At 38.4% G+C, this 21,747-nt stretch overlaps 1 protein-coding gene across 2 annotated transcripts in view; it reads right to left on the reverse strand.

Annotated features, from left to right (window-relative positions):
* SYT14 (synaptotagmin 14) overlaps nt 1–21,747 on the reverse strand; it is a 214,534-nt gene that overhangs the window by 188,268 nt on the left and 4,519 nt on the right. Inside the window, exons 2-3 of one of the 2 annotated variants that reach the window (XM_066261440.1) lie at nt 9,167–9,214; nt 8,666–8,863 (exon numbers count right to left, since the gene is read on the reverse strand). Coding sequence is in view for 1 of the 2 variants with exons in the window: in XM_066261438.1 (XP_066117535.1) it covers nt 9,167–9,214 (48 nt within the window). In the remaining variant the exon portion in view is untranslated. The remainder of the gene's footprint in view (nt 1–8,665; nt 8,864–9,166; nt 9,215–21,747) is intronic. The other variant, XM_066261438.1, reaches the window with a different exon arrangement.

The following is a 21,747-nucleotide window of genomic DNA, read 5'->3' on the forward strand; positions in this document are numbered from 1 at the left end:
GGAGAAGAAAAAAGGCAGTAAGGTAGAAGGCTTTTTGGCAACTGGGTGGAAAAGGGGGAAAGAAGCAAAATGAGACACAGCCCTGAAAGACAAAAGAGAATCACACATTCAGAGGATTCACAACCTCTTCCCCCCTTAAAACCAAATACAAAAAAAAACCCAACTAGCTATTCTATCTGTCCATATCACTCTCCTCTTCTACCTAGCCTAAAATTCTCTCACTGAAGTCATACCTTTATATTACACAACTACCTCTAAAAGAAATTTATCCAGATTACCATTAAAATAAACAGAACATATAAGACTACAGAAGAGTGGGAATACTATATTAGGGTAAAATAACTGGTAAGTGGAAGCACAAAGCTCACTGTACTTGGACTCACTGGCTCTTTAGCATTTCCCATCCTGTTTGAGGTTAGACGCAGCCATGTGATGGAATTATAAAATGGGATACAAATCTGAGGCCCAGCCCACAGTAATCTCCTGGGCTCGATCCCCTTTCCCTCTTGTGCACCCCTGCTTGATGTAGATAAACCCAACATCCTCTGAAGCCACACACTGAAGATGCCAGAGCCACAGAAGGAGACTGGACCTGAGTCTGTTCAAAGTAGGGTCACGTGGCAATGTAATGCACCTGGTTCAGGTTTCACCCCAGTGAGGAAGAAACCATTATCCTGTTCAGGTCATTATTTCTTTGGGGTTTGATTGATATAGCAACTAATAGTACCTTAAGTAATATAACATGCTGGCTAATTATTTTCTAAGGAAGCAGAAAACCCTTAAATAATAATATATGATATAGATGAGTTCTATGTCGAAATGAGAAGAAGGGTGCTGGCAGAAGTAGAATCCGAGTGATTCTGAACTCTGGTCAATGAGGAGTTGAGGTACATTCTGAAAGTGGGCAGCAGAGATGGGATACTTTAAGAGGAGAGGTGAAAACTGTACAAAAAAGGAAATATAATTATTGTATAATATGTCTTAACTGGAAACAGTATTGATCATAAAAATGTAAATTCTGAAAATTGACTTAACCAAAATTGAAATACAACTATACTAGGGAAATGGGATGTGGACAAATGCACAGGGAGGATGAAATATTTTCATAAGGATTAAAATTATTAAATTTCATTATTAACTTTTATTGCTTGATCTACACAACAAATGTATTTCGTATGTATTAACTAGCTTACTCTTCACAACAAAAGATGAGTAAGACAATAGTGTTATCCTTTTCTATAAATGAGGACATTAGGATACACACAGGCTCAGTACCTGCCCAAGGCCATGCACTTAGTAAGTGGTAGAAAGCAGTATTAAAACCCAGGAGTCTTGACTCCAGAAACACATACCTAACCACTATGCTCATATACTAAAACTAACTACCTACACCACAGCAAAAAAGCAATATATGTCAAAATATTTTTAAAATTAAAAAATAGGCAGAGAAACTTTATTTAGAATATGAAGCTAAGCAGAAAAAAAGACAGCTAAAAGGACTAAAAGCCTTTGCCTGGGGAGTGGGGCTGGTATGAAGAATGGAAGGACAAAGCCATATGCTTATTAACTAGGTAAGCAGTTACTTTCCTTTAAAAATCAAAGCTTCCACTTGAAAGAAAAGCGATAATTAAGACAAATGTTACACACATCATAATCCTGCTTGAGTCTAGACCTGCTGCTGCAGCTTCACTTCTTACATTGGATCCAACAAACACCATCACAGGTCCCTATAACACTTCTATTCTCCTATACACAGACTAGAGCTTGTTATCTCAAATTCCCTTCAATTGCCAAAACCTCAACTTCTAAAAGAACCACTATATTAAAATATAAGAACACTTGTTCCCGCAAGATGCTTTTAGTTAAGAAAGTTATTGAAAAAACTTAAACAATTAACCCTAGTAGATCCAAGACAATCATTAATTAACTGCCTTTTTAACTAATTCCAAAGATAATAAATTCATTAAGATAATAAGCTATTCAAGTTCAGCAACTCCAACATAAATATCTTTAACTTTTACATGTAAAAATGCTTTACTTGGTCATCTCTTTCTATCTAAGCTCTTCTCTTGGGTATTCTCAACTAGCCTCCTGGCTTTAAAAAGATATACCCCCCACCACCACCAAATTTATATCTCTTACCATGGCCTTTCCCTTTGAATCCCCAATTCAGATATCCAACTACTTAACTGCTTCCTGACGTCTTCAGTAAATAAGTTATCTTAGAGTCAACACGTCCAAAACAAAGTATCTGATTTCTATATAGCATCATCCCTGCTCCACCAGCTCTTCCCTCAGTCCTTCTCATCTCACTTAATAGCACCACCATTCAGAAGTGATATCAAAACCTAAGAGACATTCTCTTTCCCTCCCACCTCTTCCTCAGCATTAATCCACCTTCAAGTTATGTCAATTCTATCTATAAAATATATCCTAAATCTAAGGACTTGTCAACTTGTCCACAACTAACACTGTATGTAACCCAAACCCCATCATTTCTTATCTAGACTACTTCAATAACTCCCTAACTGGTTTCCTTACCTTCACTTTAAGCCCCTTCAAATCATATACTACCAGCAAATCACATCACTCCCCTGCTTAAAACCCTTATTAGATCTCATTGTGTTTAGAATTAAGCAGAAACCCCTTACCACGGCCTGTCAGTCCATACATGACCTGGATATTACCTACCTCTCCCACCTCGTTTTGTGAGACTTCTTGTGCTCACCACTATTTCCTCAGCCATCTTCTTCAGCATCTTGGACACATCAAACCTGTTCCCACCTCAGAGCACTTGCATTGCCCTCTTCTCTATCTTTACATTCTATATCCTTCTCATTATGCAGGTATCAGCTTAAATGTCAGCCTCAATGAGGCTTTACCTAAATATTCTCTCTGAAATCTCTTTTTCTTTCTCTCTCTCTCTCTCTCACACACATACACACATACACCACTGTGTTCTATTATATTCATAGCATTTATGGCTATCTAGAATTATTTGTTTATTTGTTTACTGTTTCCCATCAGCCCAAGAACATAAGCCACATAAAAAGCAGATAAGTTGTCTTATTTACCACAATTTTCCAGTACTTAGAACAGTGCCTGGCACTTAACCATTTGCTGAAAAATTAAATACATAAGAATACATAGACACACAAGAGGAAGGTAAAATGAGAAATTCATTCTCCTATCTGCATAACCAGTAGGCTTTTGATTTCCACCAACTACACAGGAGAGAGCAGGATAACTCTAAAACCAGCTCCCTGCTGTGACTGCTACCTCTTTCACGGCAATGTAACCCATAAACCCACCATCCATTCCACCAAAGAGTAAAATGCTACCAGAGGGAAGAAGACACAATAAAATGCCATAGAAACCAATTTTAAAAAGGAAAGCAAAAAAGTATGCTACTCTAGGGCCTTAAAGGTTGTTGAGAAGGGGTTGAAGTTACAATATCATACAATCAGCAAAGATTTATTCTGCCAAACTTAGCGAAAATCCGACATAAAGTACTTGGTAAGTAATTATTATATGCTTTAACTTGCTGTAACTCTGCTTTATAAATTTTATAAAATAAAGTTACTTCCCTACTTTATAAATCACATTACTAACATGACCTTTCTCTTTAGACTTTAGACTCCCTATTCACCCCAAATCGAGATGGGGATAAGAATACCCAGGGGCCTTTGGTCTCCTCGATACTTAGGGGAAAAAAGGGGAAAATGCCAAGCAATGCATAGAAAAACTACAGCAGAGATGCAATTTGTCTTCAGTGTCCTCTGTGTAGACTGTCCTTTGCATCTAAGACCTGCCCACTATGGACATTGTCCTAGACCAGTGGGAGTCAACCTGGTCCCTAATGCCCACTAGTGGGTGTTCTAGCTTTCATGGTGGGAGGTAGCGGAGCAACCAAAGTATAAACAAAAAGATAGATTTAACTATAGTACGTTGTTTTATAAAGATTTACTCTGCCAAACTTAGTGAAAATCCGACATAAAGTACTTGGTAAGTAATTATTATTATATGCTTTAACTTGCTGTAACTCTGCTTTATAAATTTTATAAAGTAAAGTTACTTACCTACTTTATAAATCACCATTATTGTGGAACCGGTGGGCTGTTAGAAAATTTTACTACTAACAGAGATACAAAAGTGGGCGGTAGGTATAAAAAGGTTGACTACCCCTGTCCTAGACTGTCGCACTTCAGCTTTTCAATCACCAGCTCAACCCCTCTACCATCTGTCCTGTGTATCATGCCTTCAGATCTATATTTTCCCGCTTTCTATAATGGAAGTAATATAATCTGATACACTATGCTAATGTGTTTACATGAAAATGCTGGAGGACCAAGGAATAACTCCCCACCTTCTCATCCCACAAAATACATGATGAAATGAATTTCTGAAGATTAGATAGATTCCAATAGCAAATGTCAAGGAGTGAGAAACCATGGGATACTGATAGGAAAGACATTTTAGAAGGTTCTTTTTTTTTTTTTTTTTTTTACAGAGACAGAGAGAGAGTCAGAGAGAGGGATAGATAGGGACAGACATACAGGAACAGAGAGAGATGAGAAGCATCAATCATCAGTTTTTCGTTGCAACACCTTAGTTGTTCACTGATTGCTTTCTCATATGTGTCTTGACTGTGGGCCTTCAATAGACCGAGTAACCCCTTGCTCGAGCCAGCGACCTTGGGTCCAAGCTGGTGAGCTTTTTGCTCAAACTAGATGAGCCCGCGCTCAAGCTGGCGACCTCGGGGTCTCAAACCTGGGTCCTCCACATCCTAGTCCGACGCTCTATCCACTGTGCCACCACCCGATCAGGCCAGAAGGTTCTTTTAATGTTCTTCAAACCATACCATGCAAACGTCTATGTGCTCTAAACAGAAGTTAATGAGACACTCAACCTCACTTACGAGAAATGAAAATTGGAATAATGCTGAGCTACAATTTTTTACTTACCAGATTAACAAAAAAAAAAGAGAAAAACACCAAAATCCAAAAGTTTAAGACATACTCTGCTGGTAAAGATGTGAATTCATATATTTCTGCTGGGAATGAAAAATGGTACAATGCATAAGAAAAGAATTTTGCAATTTCTAATACAATTATGTAAGTATTACTCTTTTAATTCCACAACCCCACTTTTCAGAATCTACCTAAAAAGAGACCAGAATAACACATGCACAATGATATTCATTGTGGCATTATTTTAGTAGCAAGAACTTTTTTTAAAAAAAAAGCAATTTCCACTGGTAAGAAATTAGTTGTACAGCAGCAGCAAGATGATGAAGAAAACATCATCATTCAGAATGTGTCATGATAAGATGCACATGTTGTGCCCCACTGGGCCTCTAAGGCCCACCACCTTCAGAAGCCCACCTCTGGCCAATGTGCCTACCCTGCTGAGCGGAGGAGCAAATATAACTCGAGTGTCAAGGCTAAAAGACAAAATACCACGAGGGTTGGTTGAACGAGGCACCTAAAAACTGTACACTACAGCCTGACCAGCGGTGTTGCAGTGGACAGAGCATCGATCTGGGACGCTGAGGGCCCAGGTTCAAAACCCCGAGATCCCTGGCTTGAACACAGGCTCATCAGCTTGAGTGTGGAGTTACTGGCTTGAGCATGGGATCATAGACATGTTCTCACAGTTGCTGGCTTGAGCCCAAAGGTCGCTGGCTTGAGTCTAAAAGTCACTGGCTTGAGCTCAAGGTTGCTGGCTGAGCTCAGCTGGTGCCCCTGGTCAAGGCACTTATGAGAAGCAATCAATGAACAATTAAAGTAACACAAGTATGAGCTAATGTTTCTCATCTCCCTCCCTTCCTATCTCTCTCTCTCTCTCTCTGTTTTTGTCTCTCTCTCTCTCTCTCTCTCACACACACACACAAAAAATGATTGTATGCCCCAGATGCAGGCATGGATTCTATGAAGGAATAACACCTACACCCCAGGAGAGCAGCTGTTGCAGCTTCCAGTTTATCTTAAGGATTTCTATGACTAGTCAAACAGTAAGTTTTTCTTTTTTAAAAAAGAGAAGAAAAAAGAATTGGTTGAATAAATTATGATATTTTTACATAATAGAGTACAATGCAAACAGAAAAAAGACAGATTTTTACCTACTGATTTGAATGTAACTCTAGGATATATATGTATTTTTAAAAAGCAAAATATAAAATAATATATATAGTATTTCACCTTTTATAGAAAGAAAAAATAAAAATACAGTACATGATTCTTATTTATATATAACATATATATATTTCTTATATATATCTTATACATATTTCCTATATGTACATTTTATTTGTATTTTTTCTGTGTCATATATAAACAATTAAACAAATCCAGAACATGGAACATTCTACAGTCTGCTAAGCTAGTGGCTGGAGAATCTTTTGCAAGTGCCTCAAAATGAACAAAAGGTCACAATACTCAGTGACAGAGGGCTCTGTGAAGAGATTAGACATGTGACTCATGCATTCCCCAGCTGTCTGATTAGAAGCCAAAAACAGAAATGGAATTACCTAGGAAAGACCTGTGAAGGAGCATCTCGTCTATGGACTGAATCCCCAGGACACTAGAAGACTCCTCGAGTCTCCTCTGAGAACATTACACCAGCAAAACACCGCCAGCCTGAACTGAATGAAGTGAAGTCAGACTGACAGACTACCAAAACTTCACACGCAGGAAACAGACTGGAAACACTACTCAGGTGCACATATACACCACCCTCTGTGAGAAAGGGAGGGTGTCTCCACAGGCAGAGTCTTAAACCCAGAGTAAAGGCTCTCAGACCCAGGGATAAGCGCCACAAAGTATCTTTTCCAGAGTTTGAAACCTAATAGATTTTTCCCAGTTGGATTTCAAAACTGCTTGGTACCAGTAACTCCTTTCTTCCATTTTCTCACTTTGGGGGTGGAAATGTCTATAACTGTTAACCTATAACTTTTCTATCATTGTATTTTGAGAACAGGTAACTTGCTTCCTGGTTTCACAGGTCTTCGGATAGGCAAGAATTCTGAACCAGGATGGATCCTATGAATCTCACCCATATCTGATATAAACGGTTTAGATGATAAGACTTCTAAGTTGCTAATACTTAGATGACATTATAGACTGTGAGTTGATGCTATAATGTAAGGCTTTTTAGATCAGGGCAAGACACTTTGATTTAATCCCATGTATAGTGGGAATCCACAAGAGAATTCTCACCAGCAATGTGACACCACCTGATTTACATTTCAGGACCTATTGGAATAGGTCTGACAGAGAGCAGCCAGAAGAGATGAAGAAGAAAGAGCCAAACGGATAAAAAGAAATTGAATTCAATGTCAAAGATGCCGTTTTACCAGAATCACTGAAACTAATTCAATTATTCTAACATTCATATGTTCTACTCGAGGAAAGTCCAACTTAAAACGCAAAAGCTTAAGCATTAATTTTGAAAAGATTCAACTTCGTAGGGTACATCCACTGAAACAGGACACTGTACTGAATGCTGAGAGGACACAGGAAGGTTAAATTTTAATCACAGATTTCAAATTCTGTAGGAAGAGGGAAGAAAGTAAAAAGGCTGGGCTAATGTAGAGATATCTGGGAAAGGCATGGTCTGCGAACTCCCTGCGTAGGAATGGAGATAGCAACAAAGAGCCAAAATGAAAGGTGTGTTCATCACCTGCCCCTGTCTTTGCTATTTCCTCCACTGTAGTTTTGTTCCCACTGCAGCTGCAAAAGGCCTCTGCATGTGTTCTCACCCCCCAGCTGTCTCTGTTCTTGTCTTGATTCTCTCTCTTCACTTCACCCCAGTTTTGACTGCTTTAATTCCAAATGATTTGTACAGTGTCTTTTACGGTCCAGTCAAATAAATTCTGTGTTTTAAAAGTTTTAGTAAAACAGGTCATAACCATAAAATTATTTAAAACACTTTTATTAATTCTAGATTACTATATTTTGGAAGACTAAAAATGTGAACGCAGAGGAAGAAGACAATGTATAAATTTGTCCCCTTTCTCTCCTATTTCAGATAAGAATCAACAATTGGTATAGTGTGAAATTACAATCGTAAATTTGAGATTTCAATGAACTAATTTCAATTTTCTCCTTTGTAGTAGCAGAAAAGAGGTATATAGATAAACTGTACTTTTATAAAGAAAAGAGACTATTTTATTAAATGAACAGCAACTGCAAGCAGTGACAAATAGATAAATTAGAACGACCACGTACGATTCATCCAAAAAGGATTTTTTTTCCCAACACTGAAGAAGCTGAGGCTTTTCAGACAGGCTGAAGACTTACTGAAAATATGCTGACATTTCCCTGGCATGCCAATCATACTCATGTATCACACACATGGACACTGCAGCAAACCTCCCTAGGGTGAAATATTAGGGTAGGGAGTGCAGCTAGTTGACCAGACTCAGGAAGGCCAAGTCAGTTTCCAAGAAAGATGCAAGAAAAAGAAATTCCCCCAAATTTCAAAAAAAGAGAGTAGTAAATTTATGATTGTTTCTTCCCCTGACCTCCCCAAGTATCTTTTCCTTTCTTCACACCATTTCAGCAATTTGTGATTATGTACGACTGTGGGACTCCCAAGTTTCTTCTGATTCATCCAAATATAGAGAATACCTGATTCCTTGCCTCCCACCTAATAACTGAATTACCTTTCCTGGGGCCACTTTGTTGAACCACCCAGTTGTCAGGTGGCTCCTTCTAAGGAAGCATAGACAGTTGTTGGTGTCAAAAGATGTTGTGGTCTTTGGACATGTTCCCGATTTGAATTTCAACAACTCCTCACATCTCTCTGATGGGGTACAGTAATAGAATCAATGGGAGATCAGCATGCACTCAGATTCCAGATTCTGAAAGGGAACAAAAATCAAACCCTCCATTCTTTGCCTCTTCAGCATGTCCAATAGCCAATATGCTAGAACCCAGGCTTTAATAGCCCATCAAAACTAAATATAAAGAAGCAACTGTCAATAACCATAATAAGCAATATGCACTTTATGGATGCTTATGTCTATCATACAAGTAACAAATATTAATATTTATTAAATTTTATTCTTTACAAGTCCAAAATATCTGCCGTATTACTAAAAGTTATCATACACTGTAAAATGTTCATTTTTGCACTTAAATGTCCACCCAGAACACTGGCTTACCTTTCCTAATACAGATAAGTTCGTGTACTCCACAGGTTCTTTCACCACCTGTTAAAAAAGATTTTTGTTAGAAGTTAAAAACAGAAAATCGCCTGACTTTGATTCAAAGAACCATTTTAAATTAGCTTTACAAATTAACTCAGGAAAAGAGTTTGCCAAGCTCTTCTCTTTAAACTTCACTACCTGAATATGATAACCTGATACTGAGAATTTTCCTGAAGCCATAAACTAAGATCTCATCAAGTCTTGGAATGAAGAAGCTTCATTCAAGTATTTATTTTAAATTACAAGCTTCCCAAGAGCAGCAACATATTACCATTTCCTAAGCACCTCTTCATGTCATTTAGAAGGCAGTTCTACAAGGGAGGACTCGCTCTTGTATCTGATCCTTACCATATACAGGTAAGTTATTATGGAAGGGTCAACCCTGTAAAGACACTATTTATACTTTATCATATATACTCATATTGCATAAAATGAAACGTGATCCTTCCCCCATTCTCCTGCTACCCACTCTTTTAAATCTGTAAGTTTATAAAGAAATAGTATGATGATGTCATAATTATTATCTAAAATTACTTTATCATAAGAGTAATATTAGGCCCTGGCCAGTTGGCTCAGTGGTAGAGCGTCGGCCTGGCGCGCAGAAGTCCCGGGTTCGATTCCCAGCCAGGGCACATAGGAGAAGCGCCCATCTGCTTCTCCACCCCTCTCCCTCTCCTTCCTCTCTCTCTCTTCCCCTCCCGCAGCCAAGGCTCCATTGGAGCAAAGATGGCCCGGGCGCTGGGGATGGCTCCTTGGCCTCTGCCCCAGGCGCTAGAGTGGCTCTGGTCGCAACAGAGCGATGCCCCGGAGGGGCAGAGCATCGCCCCCTGGTGGGCAGAGCGTTGCCCCTGGTGGGCGTGCCGGGTGGATCTCGATCGGGCGCATGCGGGAGTCTGACTGTCTCTTCCCGTTTCCAGCTTCAGAAAAATACCAAAAAAATAAATAAATAAATAAAATTTTTAAAAAAAAGTAATATTAGTTACTATAGAAATAGTATTTCCTGCACTCTGAAACACAGTGCCACTACTTTAAATTAATGTTAAGCTGAATAAAATTTTGTAGTGTCCTATATATTCATAAGCTTATAATTATGTTGTAAATTATGCTTAAACTTCACATAACAAAAATATTAAATAATTTAATCACTTAGCTCATTATAAAGCTCATAATGAACAGTTAAGTTATAAGAAATAAAAATATCTTATAGCAGTAAGATGAGAAATAAAAACCATAAATTTCCACTAAAAAATAAGTAGGTCATCCAGGAAGCAAGATAAGAAACTAGAAAAGAGTATTTCTACCACTAAAGTAGGTTAGATTTACATTTTACCTAGGTTGTAACAATGCCATTGTTTCTTTATCATCAACACTACAGACTGGTTATCAGAAACACAGACTGAGCAAGAAAATGCACCTAACTTTAGCTATGACTATAAAAGAATTATTATTCAACAAACCTCAGTGTAAATATAGTGAGAATTTATTAACTGGATTATTACCAATGAGCAACCAATGATCTCTTGCTGAAGGGCTAGAATGAACTATAGCTATACATCACATATCTTTAAAATGGAGAAGACACTAGTCAATGACTAGAAGGAGAAAATTTAGCAAATTATAAGAAACAAACATTAAGAAATTTAAAAGAGGCCCTGGCCGGTTGGCTCAGCGGTAGAGCGTCGGACTAGCGTGCGGAGGACCCGGGTTCGATTCCCGGCCAGGGCACATAGGAGAAGCGCCCATTTGCTTCTCCACCCCTCCGCCGCGCTTTCCTCTCTGTCTCTCTCTTCCCCTCCCGCAGCCAAGGCTCCATTGGAGCAAAGATGGCCCGGGCGCTGGGGATGGCTCTGTGGCCTCTGCCCCAGGCGCTAGAGTGGCTCTGGTCGCAACATGGCGACGCCCAGGATGGGCAGATTATCGCCCCCTGGTGGGCAGAGCGTCGCCCCTGGTGGGCGTGCCGGGTGGATCCCGGTCGGGCGCATGCGGGAGTCTGTCTGACTGTCTCTCCCCATTTCCAGCTTCAGAAAAAAAAAAAAAAAAAAAAAAAAAAAGAAATTTAAAAGAATCATGCAATTAACAATAACATAACGATAATATATATTGACGACATTACTGATATTTGCACAAGCTTAGAGATATTTCTTAGTCATTAAGTCCTGTTCTCTAGAAGGTTAACACTTATAGCTTAGTTTAAGTTACGTAATCCACGTAACAATGCTACACTTTTAAAAGCCTATAATTAAAACTAGACTTACCCCCATGTTTAATATAAACTGGTTAGGTTTTATTATACACACCTAAAATTAAATGTAACTACATAGTTTTTACAAGGCTTAAGCAGTAACAATATAAACTATTCTATCCTAAGACTTTTCTCCATACTGTAGAATGCCAGCGAACACTAAATCCCACTTTTAAAAGTAGTCAATGTTGGCCCTGGCTGGTTGGCTCAGTGGTAGAGCATCAGCCTGGTGTGCAGGAGTCCCGGGTTTGATTCTCAGCCAGGGCACACAAGAGAAGCACCCATCTGCTTCTCCACCCCTCCCACTCTCCTTCCTCTCTGTCTCTCACTTCCCCTCCCGCAGCAGAGGCTCCATTGGAGCAAAAAGTTGGCCCAGGTGCTGAGGATGGCTCCATGGCCTCTGCCTCAGGAGCTAGAATGGCTCTGGTTGCAGCAGAGCAACGCCACAGATGGGCAGAGCATCGCCCCCTGGTGGGCATGCTGGGTGGATCCCAGTCGGGCGCATGCAGGAGTCTGATTGCCTCCCCATTTCCAACTTTGGAAAAATAAAAAATAAAATAAATAAATAAATAAGTAGTCAATGTACCTATCAAATAAAAGAATTGCATAAATAAAAATCTCAGTCAAATAATACATTTTAAATTTAGTCTATTGATAATTGTCAAATCTGCTAAAGTATGCACAGAAATCACATAACTATGAAAAGTAACTCTGACGTATGGTGGCACAGTGGATAAAGCATAAACCTGGAAAACTGAGGTCGCTGCCTGAGCTTGGTTCCAAACCCCAGGCTCGCCCAGTCAAGAAACATATGATAAGCAACTAGTTGATGCTTTATGCTCTACCCCCTACCCCCATCTCTCTCTCTCTCTAAAACAGTGGTTCTCAACCTTTCTAATGCTGTGACCCCGCAATACACCTCATGTTGCGGTGACCCCAAACCAAAAAATAATTTTGGTGGCTACTTCATAACTATAATTTTGCTACAGTTATGATTCGGAATGTAAATATCTGATATGCATTATGTATTTTCCGATGGCTTTAGGCGACCCCGCTGGGGTCACGACCCACAGGTTGAGAACCGCTGCTCTAAAATCAATGAATAAAATCTTTTTTAAAAAAAGCTAGGAAAAGCAAGTCAGACTGTGCTCTACTATTCTTGATATTTGTTCTGATAATCCTAACCAACAAGTGAGATTTCACTGTTGTACACACGGAACTCAACAGCAATCACTATTATTACTGAAATAGAAAGGAATATTAAAGATAAAAGCCGACAGACTGACCAGATGGTGGTGCAGTGGACAGAGCATCAGCCTGGGTGGACACGAAGGACCCAGGTTCGAAACCTTGAGGTCGCCGGCTTGAGCACCGGGTTGCCAGCTTGAGCATGGGGTCACAGACATGACACCATGGTCGCTGGCTTGAGTCCAAACGTCACTGGCTTGAAGCACAAGGTTGCTGGCTTGAACAAGGGACACTGGTTCGGCTGGAGCCCCCAGCTCAAGGTACATATGAGAAAGCAATCAGTGAACAACTACGGTACCGCGATGAAGAATTGATGCTTCTCATCTCTTTCCCTTCCTATCTGTCTATCCCTGTACCTCTCTCTCTCTTTCTCTCTCTAAAAAATAAAGATAAAAGACAAATAAAATTTGGGAAAAAAAACCCTTACTTTTTAAAATATAAAATAAAATATCCTCAGAAAGTTAAATTTCATTATAGCATGAGACACTCAATACTCCTTTTATACTCAATTCTTCCTAAGACCAGAAAGAGTGTGAGGAAAAGAAGATGCATTCTATACATTAAGTCTATGTTTTAATGTATGTGTTTAAGAGTCAAAAGACTATAAATTTTATGGCTTTTGAAAAAAAATCTCTAAAAGTCTGGAAAGCTTCCCCCAAAAATGTCCAATTTGTATATATAAAAACGCCAAGTCATACCTCTGACTTAGATACGGTGGTAATCCAAAAAGTGGCTCTCTGATTTTAAGAGTATAACGCACAAGAAGAATGATTATTGATTTTTTAAAATTTCAGCTTTATCGAGGCATAATTACCATATAATACTGTAAGATATTTAAAGTGCACATTGTAGTGATTTGATATATTTATAATCGAATATGTATATCTAATAGAGGAATGATTATTTTTATTGAGATATATTAGACATAACATTGTGTAAATTTAAGATGTACAACCTGTTAATCTGATACATTTATAACTGCAATAGGATACCACCGTAGCATTAGGTAATACCTCTACAGAATTACCTTTTTTGTGTGTGTGTGGTAGTAACAATTAAGATCTAGTCTCTTAGCATCTCTAAAGTTTACAATACAGTATTATTGTCTATAATCACTATACTGTGCATTAAACTCCAGGACATATTTATGTTACTGGTTGTAAGTTTATATCCTTAGAAAACAGCTCCTTAATTCCACACCACTGAGCCCCTGGTAACCACCATTCCACTCTCTGTTTTCATGAATTTGGCTTTTTTAGATTCCACATGTAAGTGATATCCATACAATATTTGCCTTTCTCTCTCTGACTTTTCTCACTCATCATAATGCCCTCAAGGACCACCCATGTTATTGCAAATATTCTTCTTTCCCATGTCTGAATACTATTCGTGTGTGTGTGTGTGCGCGTGCGCCTGTGCGTGAAGATATGTACCAACATCAACTTTATCCATTCATCTCCTGATAGATGCTTAGGTTGTTTCCATATTTTGAATAAGACTGCAATGAACATGGAAGTGCATATATCTCTTCAATATACTGTTTTCATTACCTTTGGACACATTATAACCAGGAGTAAGGTTGCTGGATCATTTAGTAGTTCTATTTTTACCTCCAAAAATCAAGAAATGGATAACCAATGTGAGAGAATGATTACTTAAAATAACCAATTAGTCAATCTCTTTAGAAAGAGATAAATCTTCCACTAAAATAAATATCATCCTCAAATAAACTCTTGTATAGTTTTTCACAAATCAAATTTACTTCAAAGACATACCAATAATAGAGAATTAGAGACCATATTAGAATGACAGAATACAAGACTCTTTTTTTAAGTAAGAGAAGGGGAGATAGTGAGACAGACTCGCATATGTGCCCTGACTGGGATCCACCTGGCAACCCCCCACCCAGATCTGAGGCCAATGTTCAAGTACCAAGCTATTTTTAAACCTGAGGCTAATGCACTCAGATCAATAAGCCATCCTCAGGGTCTGGGGCCACACTGAAACCAATTGAACCACTGGCTGCAGCCGGGGAAGAGGGATAGAATGGGGAGAGGGAGGCGGAGAGAAGCAGATGGTAGCTTCTCCTGTCTGCCCTGACCGGGAAGTCAACCCCGATGTTTATACACCAGGCTGACCCTCTATCAACTGCGCTACTGGACATTGCAATTATAAGACTCTTAAACTCAGAAATAAAGCTGTCTAGCTCATTATAGATAAACAAACTAAGGCACTAAATGTTAAATAAAGTTGCCCAGGGTCATGAGTTGTTAGAAAAAAATAATTCGAACACTAGGTTTAACAGAATGAAGAAGTAAAAATTGATTTTCTTCATCTTTATTAAAAAATGCAACTGTTTTCTAACCCTTTAAAGTAATCTAAATAAAAGTAAAGTTCTCAAACCTATGCTTGGAGCTAATAGTAGCAATGCTTTTGAAATAACCATCTCAGTAACATGGAAATAAGAAACAGGTAGAAAATGACAGGTTTAACCCAAGTCACCAATTTTTCCCTCAGGCAAATCAAGGTAGCAGCACAGTATAACCTGGCAGAACCCTCTACAATAGCATTAGGGCATGGTCTAAGAGAAAATAGATGTGTGTGGTGCACACATGTGTCCCATGAATGTGTGCATGTGTGGGTTTTTATCTGAATACACACATATTTGAGAGTATGCCTGGAAACTAGGAATTTTTTAAGGGACAGACTTATTATAAAGTATGTACTTTTCCACATGTCTACAGAAAAAAATATAGGTAGTGATGTTGGATCCCCATCAAAATACACTCAGAGATACAAAAATAGAATGAAACCCAAAGATTGATTTCTTTTGAACTAGATCTAGGAGTCCTTTTTAAAACTATTTTTTTCTACTATGTTTATTTTGACCATTAGCCTAAATCACTATAATTTACGGGTTCTAATAATTTCTTCTCAAACACTGCAAGACCACTTTAGAAATATCTTCAATTCCATCTCAGCATCGACCTGGAGTGCTGAGGTCTCCCAGTTCAAAACTCTGGGCTTACCTGGTCAAGGGACATATGAAAAGCAACTACAAGTTGATGCTTCCCGCTCCTCCCTGTTTTTCTCTCTCTAAAAATCAATAAATAAGATCTTTTTTAAAAATCTCTTCTCTTTAATTTGTCTGCAAAATGCATGCATTAACATCGTCACAGCCTTTAAATTAATGTCTAGATTACACTGAAAAGCTGTTATAGCTAATTCTTAAGCAGACACTTACAGTGCACACCAGTGTATGAAGACTATAGTCTATAATCATTCCAGTGGCTGAAAACCACTGCTGTACACAACAAACATGAAACTTTAAATATTCCCTATTAATACTGTCAATTCACCCCATCAATTTAACCCATTTCTATCAGTCAATAATCACTAGACTCTTTCTAGTTTTGTCCCTAATTGAGTCCTTCAAAGAATAACATCAATTTTAGTCCCTAATGGAAAGCACGGTGTTGTAGAAAAACCGTGGTTTCTTCCATTTTAAAGTCTGCACCACCTAGTATTTTCTTTGTAAACCTTGTGCTTGTTAATCTTCCAAGAAAAAGATTAAAATAAATTCATTTGTAAAGTCATAATAATAACCACCCCAAGATAGGAAGTAGTTTTTTATCCTGTATACCAATTCTGTAGCAGCAACTGTAGAGTGGGGGTAGAAGGCAATGTTGAGAATGATTCTGAAACCAAGTCTACAATTGGTAGGAAAAAAACAGAGAGACTTTAACAAAACATATCTGCTACAGTCAAGAGAGGGAGAAACAGTTCCATGCATCTGCTATTCACAATTGAGATGACGGATAGATGATGCCTGGTCCATGGTGAGCACCCTAAAATGTTCATTCCCTTTACATTCCTCAAAGGTAGAATACAAAATTCAGAAAAAATTTAGATTTACCCTAGAAACAGAGAACACTCAATGTTTTCTTCCCTTCCACAGCATCAATTATTTCATTTCAAACACCCTCCCGAGTAAATATTCCTAAGTAAATGTTCATCTTCTAATACTTCTTAATTTGTCCTCTTTTTAGAATTTTTCTTTAAAAAAAATTTTCAGGTTTCTAAATCTCTGAGAATTATCCTTCCAAATTAGAATTCCTTTACTTTTTTGTTACTAAACAATTACTGTAGCTTTAAGTCTGAATTATTCTATATTTACTTTTTTTTTAGTTTTTTAAAAAATTTTATTTATTTACTTTTTACAGAGACAGAGAGCGAGTCAGAGAGGGATAGACAGGGACAGACAGACAAGAACGGAGAGAGATGAGAAGCATCAATCATTAGTTTTTCATTGCGCGTTGCAACACCTTAGCTGTTCATTGATTGCTCTCTCATATGTGCCTTGACCGTGGGCCTCCAGCAGACCGAGCAATCCCTTGCTGAAGCCAGTGACATTGGGTTCAAGCTGGTGGGCTCTTGCTCAAACCAGATGAGCCAACGCTCAAGCTGGTGACCTCGGGGTCTCGAACCTGGGTCCTCTGCATCCCAGTCCGACGCTCTATCCACTGCGCCATCATCTGGTCAGGCACTTTTTTTTTTTTTTTTTTTTTTTTTTTTTTTACAGAGACAGAGAGAGAGTCAGAGAGAGAAATAGAGACAGACAGGAACAGAGAGAGATGAGAAGCATCAATCATCAGTTTTTCATTGCGACACCTTAGTTGTTCCTTGATTGCTTTCTCATATGTGCCTTGACCGTGGGCCTTCAACAGACCGAGTAACCCCTTGCTCAAGCCAGAGCGACCTTGGGTCCAAGCTGATGAGCTTTGCTCAAACCAGATGAGCCCGCGCTCAAGCTGGTGACCTTGGGGTCTCGAACCTGGGTCCTATGCGTCCCAATCCGACACTCTATCCACTGCGCCACCGCCTGGTCAGGCCTATATTTACTTTTATGAACTCACTTTATGTTATATTCCTATCCAATAACAGCCTAAACTCTTAAGACACACACTTCAGCATCACAGAGAGGAACCAGCTATATCTCTTTTCAAAACATCTTAGAGCAGTTTATAATTTGCAAATCATACTAAATATCCATTTTGATACACAGTATCTCTTTTGATCCATATATGTGCCTACGAATTAAATAACTTTTTAGGTGTAAGTTTTATCATTTATAAGTAAATTTACTGTCCACAAATGTAATCTTTTGCCACTTTTGAGCCACTTTTAATTCAGTATTTTAATTATGCTTTTGAGTGTCAGAAGCCCATTAAGTTAGTAACATAAAGCCCTGAATACGTATGTGCTCACAAAAAGGATAATGTTATACCTAATTTTCTAGTTAACTGAGAACACCTTTTTGTTTTGACTACTGCACCAGATCATTTCTTAAAACTACTAATATGCATTATTGCATTAGTAAGTTCAGAATATTGAAGATAATTTAATATTTCATTAAAATCCTCTATCTCTTGATGACTCAAAATATTACTGTAAACAGCAATTCTAATACAGCTCTCAAAATGTGAAAATAAAATAAAAAAACTGTTTTGGGCCCTGGCCAGTTAGCTCAGTGGTAGAGCATCCGCCCAGCACGAAGATGTTCTGGGTTCCATTCTCAGCCAGGGCACACAGGAGAAGTGACCATCTGCTTTTACAACCCCTCCCCGCCCCCTCCAGCAGCCATGTCTTGACTGGCTTGAGTGAGTTGGCCCTGGGTGCTGAGGATGGCTCCATGGCCTTGCCTCAGGTGTCAAAATTAGCTCAGTTGCTGAACAACAGAGCAACACCCAGATGAACAGAGCATTACCCAACAGGGGGTTTGCCAGGTGGATCCCAGTCAGGGAGCATGCAGGAACCTGTCTCTCTGCTGCCCCTGCTCTCACTCTATTAAAAAAAAAAAAAGAAACTTTTTTGAATATACATATAGATCCCAGAAGTTTGTTTTTAAATAAATTCCTAATAACAGCTTTCTGTGTTGCCATAGCACTTTTGTTTCTAAAAAAAGTAAATTGCCCTGGCCAGTTGGCTCAGTGGTAGAGCATTGGACCGGCATGTAGAAATCCTGGGTTCGATTCCCAGCCATGGCACAAAGAAGCGCCCATCTGCTTCTCCACCCCTCCCCCTCTCCTTTCTCTATATCTCTCTCTTCCCCTCCTGCAGCCAAGGCTCCACTGGAGCAAAGCTGGCTCGGGTGCTGAGAATGGCTCCATGGCCTCCACCCCAGGTGCTAGAATGGCTCCAGTTGCATTGGAGCAACACCCTAGATGGGCAAAGCATCGCCCCTAGTGGACATGCTGAATGGATTCCAGTCAGGCGCATGTGGAGTCTGTCTCTCTGCCTCACGGCTTCTCACTTCAGAAAAATACAAAAAATAAAAAATAAAAATTTTAAAAAGTAAATCAATGGTTCCTATTTGTCATGTTTCAATTAAGATTTTACTACATATACAAAATATGCATATAAATATTTTACCACATACAACTATGCATATAATCATAGTAGTTTGTTCTATCCTATATAAGCATTTTCATGTTAGGTATTAATTGGCTAGGATTTGCAGCAGAAATAATGAAGGCAGCTAAATGGAAGTCAAATCCATGAAGACAGTCTACTGACTACTAAACATATGTACATACAAACACTGTATTCAATTAAAGAAAGCAGTATGCAAACAGTATTACTCAACAGATTATGTAAGTCAGTCAATGTGTGGTTCTCTCTCTGCTTTCCATATTGGCATTCGATGTTGCACTCTAATACTACCTAAAACAACAAAATATGAAACACAACTATTTCTCTAGTATTCCCTACTTCTCACTAATTTTGTTTAGTGAATTATAAAAGGAACCTTAAGTAAATTATAAATTACTAAAAAGTACTTGCAGAAGTCTCTGAACATACCTACCTAATATCCAAACATGTCTTAAATGTCTATGAAACATCAGAAAGTTTTTTCCTGCCAAAAGTCAAAGTATCCGCTGTAAAAACATCATTGACTAAACTGAACTGTTAATCCTCTCAAAATAAAACTGTTCAAAAATTGCCTCACTCTGCCATAAACTGTGGATAGGTGTGACTGATTACAATATCCATTACTACAATGTAAAAATATCTCTTTAAATAATAAGATGGAAAGCAAAACAGGAGTGTGATATTTTCCCTCAAGACTAATAATATTTATATAATATGTTTGCTTTTTTTTATTCAATATTTTAAATGGCTTTTGGAAGTCTAAATTTTGCCTTGGAAATCTTAAGAGTCACAACAGATCTTCAAGGGCATCTCAGAACTGTACTGATGATTTAAAAAATATATGTGAAGTGAAATAAACCAGTCAGAAAAAGACAAATACTGTATGATCTTATTTATATGTGGAATCTAATGAACAAAATAAACTGATGATCAAAATGGAAACAGGCATGGATACATGGAACAGACTGACAGCTGTCAGAGGGGAGGTGGGTTGGGGGACTGGATAAAAGGTGAAGGGGTTAAGCAAAAAAATATTTTATATATAATCATTTTATACACACACACACACACACACACACAGATACAGACAACAGTGTGGTGATAGCCAGAGGGAAAGCGGGTTGGGGGTAGGTGAGGTGGGCAAAGGCAAGGAAAATGGGGATGAAAAGAGACCTTGCTGGGGGCGATGGGCACACAATGCAGAGTGCAGATGATGTTTTACTGAGTTGTACACTTGAAATCTGTATGGTTTTGTGAACCAATGTCACCTCAATAAATTCAATAAAAATTGTTTTAATAAAAACATGGTTAATTATAAGGTGGCATTATGAATAAAAGGTGCATACATACACACACACATTATAATTTACTCTTCTTTTATCATTTTAAAAAATGCTACTCATAGAGGTTAAGTGGTTCATGTTAAAACACACCAAGTTAACTCCCTGGCTGGGTAGCCCTGCTGGTTAGGGCATCATCCTAATATGCCAAGGGCACAGGTTAAATCCCCAGCAGGGCACATACAAGACTCAACCAAGGAATACATTAATAAGTGTAACAATAAATCAATGTTTCTTTTTTTCCTCTCTCCCTTCTCTCTAAAAATCAATTAAAAAATAAAATATAGCAAGTTAACAACAAAGATGAATATTTTTACTTCACAAAACATTGCTGCAAGGAGTCTTCTGATATTCTTATGGAAGAGACAGAAGAATGTGGGCATCCTGACCTGTTGTGGCGCAGTGGATAAAGCGTTGACCTGGAATGCTGAGGTCACCACTTCGAAACCCTGGGCTTGCCTGGTCAAGGATCATGTGAGAAGCAACTATGACTTGATGCTTCTCATTCTCCGCCCCACTATTCCCTCCCTCTCTCTCTCTCTCCTCTCTCTAAAATAAATATGTAAATAAATAAAATAAATAGAATGTGAGCTGGATGAAAGGAGGGCATAGGCCACATCTTTAAAGACCAGCTTTATCTTGAAGTTTTAAATAATGTGGATTTGTGTTTTACAAAGTTTAGAAAATGGATTAGAAGGACCTTCAAGACTGGCACTTAGAAGCCTAACTAGGAAACTAATACAAGTCTCTTAATGATAGGAAATAAACTCAAGTATAAGGACTAAGCATCATAAATTAAGATATAGAATTAGCAGAACAAGATGTGTGTGTGGGGGGGGGGGGATTATACCATAATTATAATCAATCTGGATTGATTTTCTCAGATTTCTAACTCAGATGCCTGGTTATTTAAAATGCTAGTCAGATGGTAAATTTGCATGGAGTGGGGAGTATGGAGGCTAGATTTGGTGCCTGAGAAGACAGCTTTAGTTTGGGACATTCTGAATGTTGCAAGCTAAACAGTATGGATTACTATGGGACATACAAAATATCTAACTAATATCTGGAAGTATAAACTAGAAAATTTCTCTGCATTTTTAATTTATTAGCTATGAATTTTTTATTTATTCAAAAAGTAGACTAGGATGAGTAAATAGAAGTTACTGAATGACAGATTTTTGGTCAAATACATCTGGACAATGGATGCAATCAATGTAGATAATGTATAACATTCCATTATAACAATTAAAAAACCATATGTTGAGTACATACTA

Source organism: Saccopteryx bilineata, chromosome 2 (assembly GCF_036850765.1).
Source record: "Saccopteryx bilineata isolate mSacBil1 chromosome 2, mSacBil1_pri_phased_curated, whole genome shotgun sequence".
Classification (NCBI taxonomy): Eukaryota; Metazoa; Chordata; class Mammalia; order Chiroptera; family Emballonuridae; genus Saccopteryx; species Saccopteryx bilineata.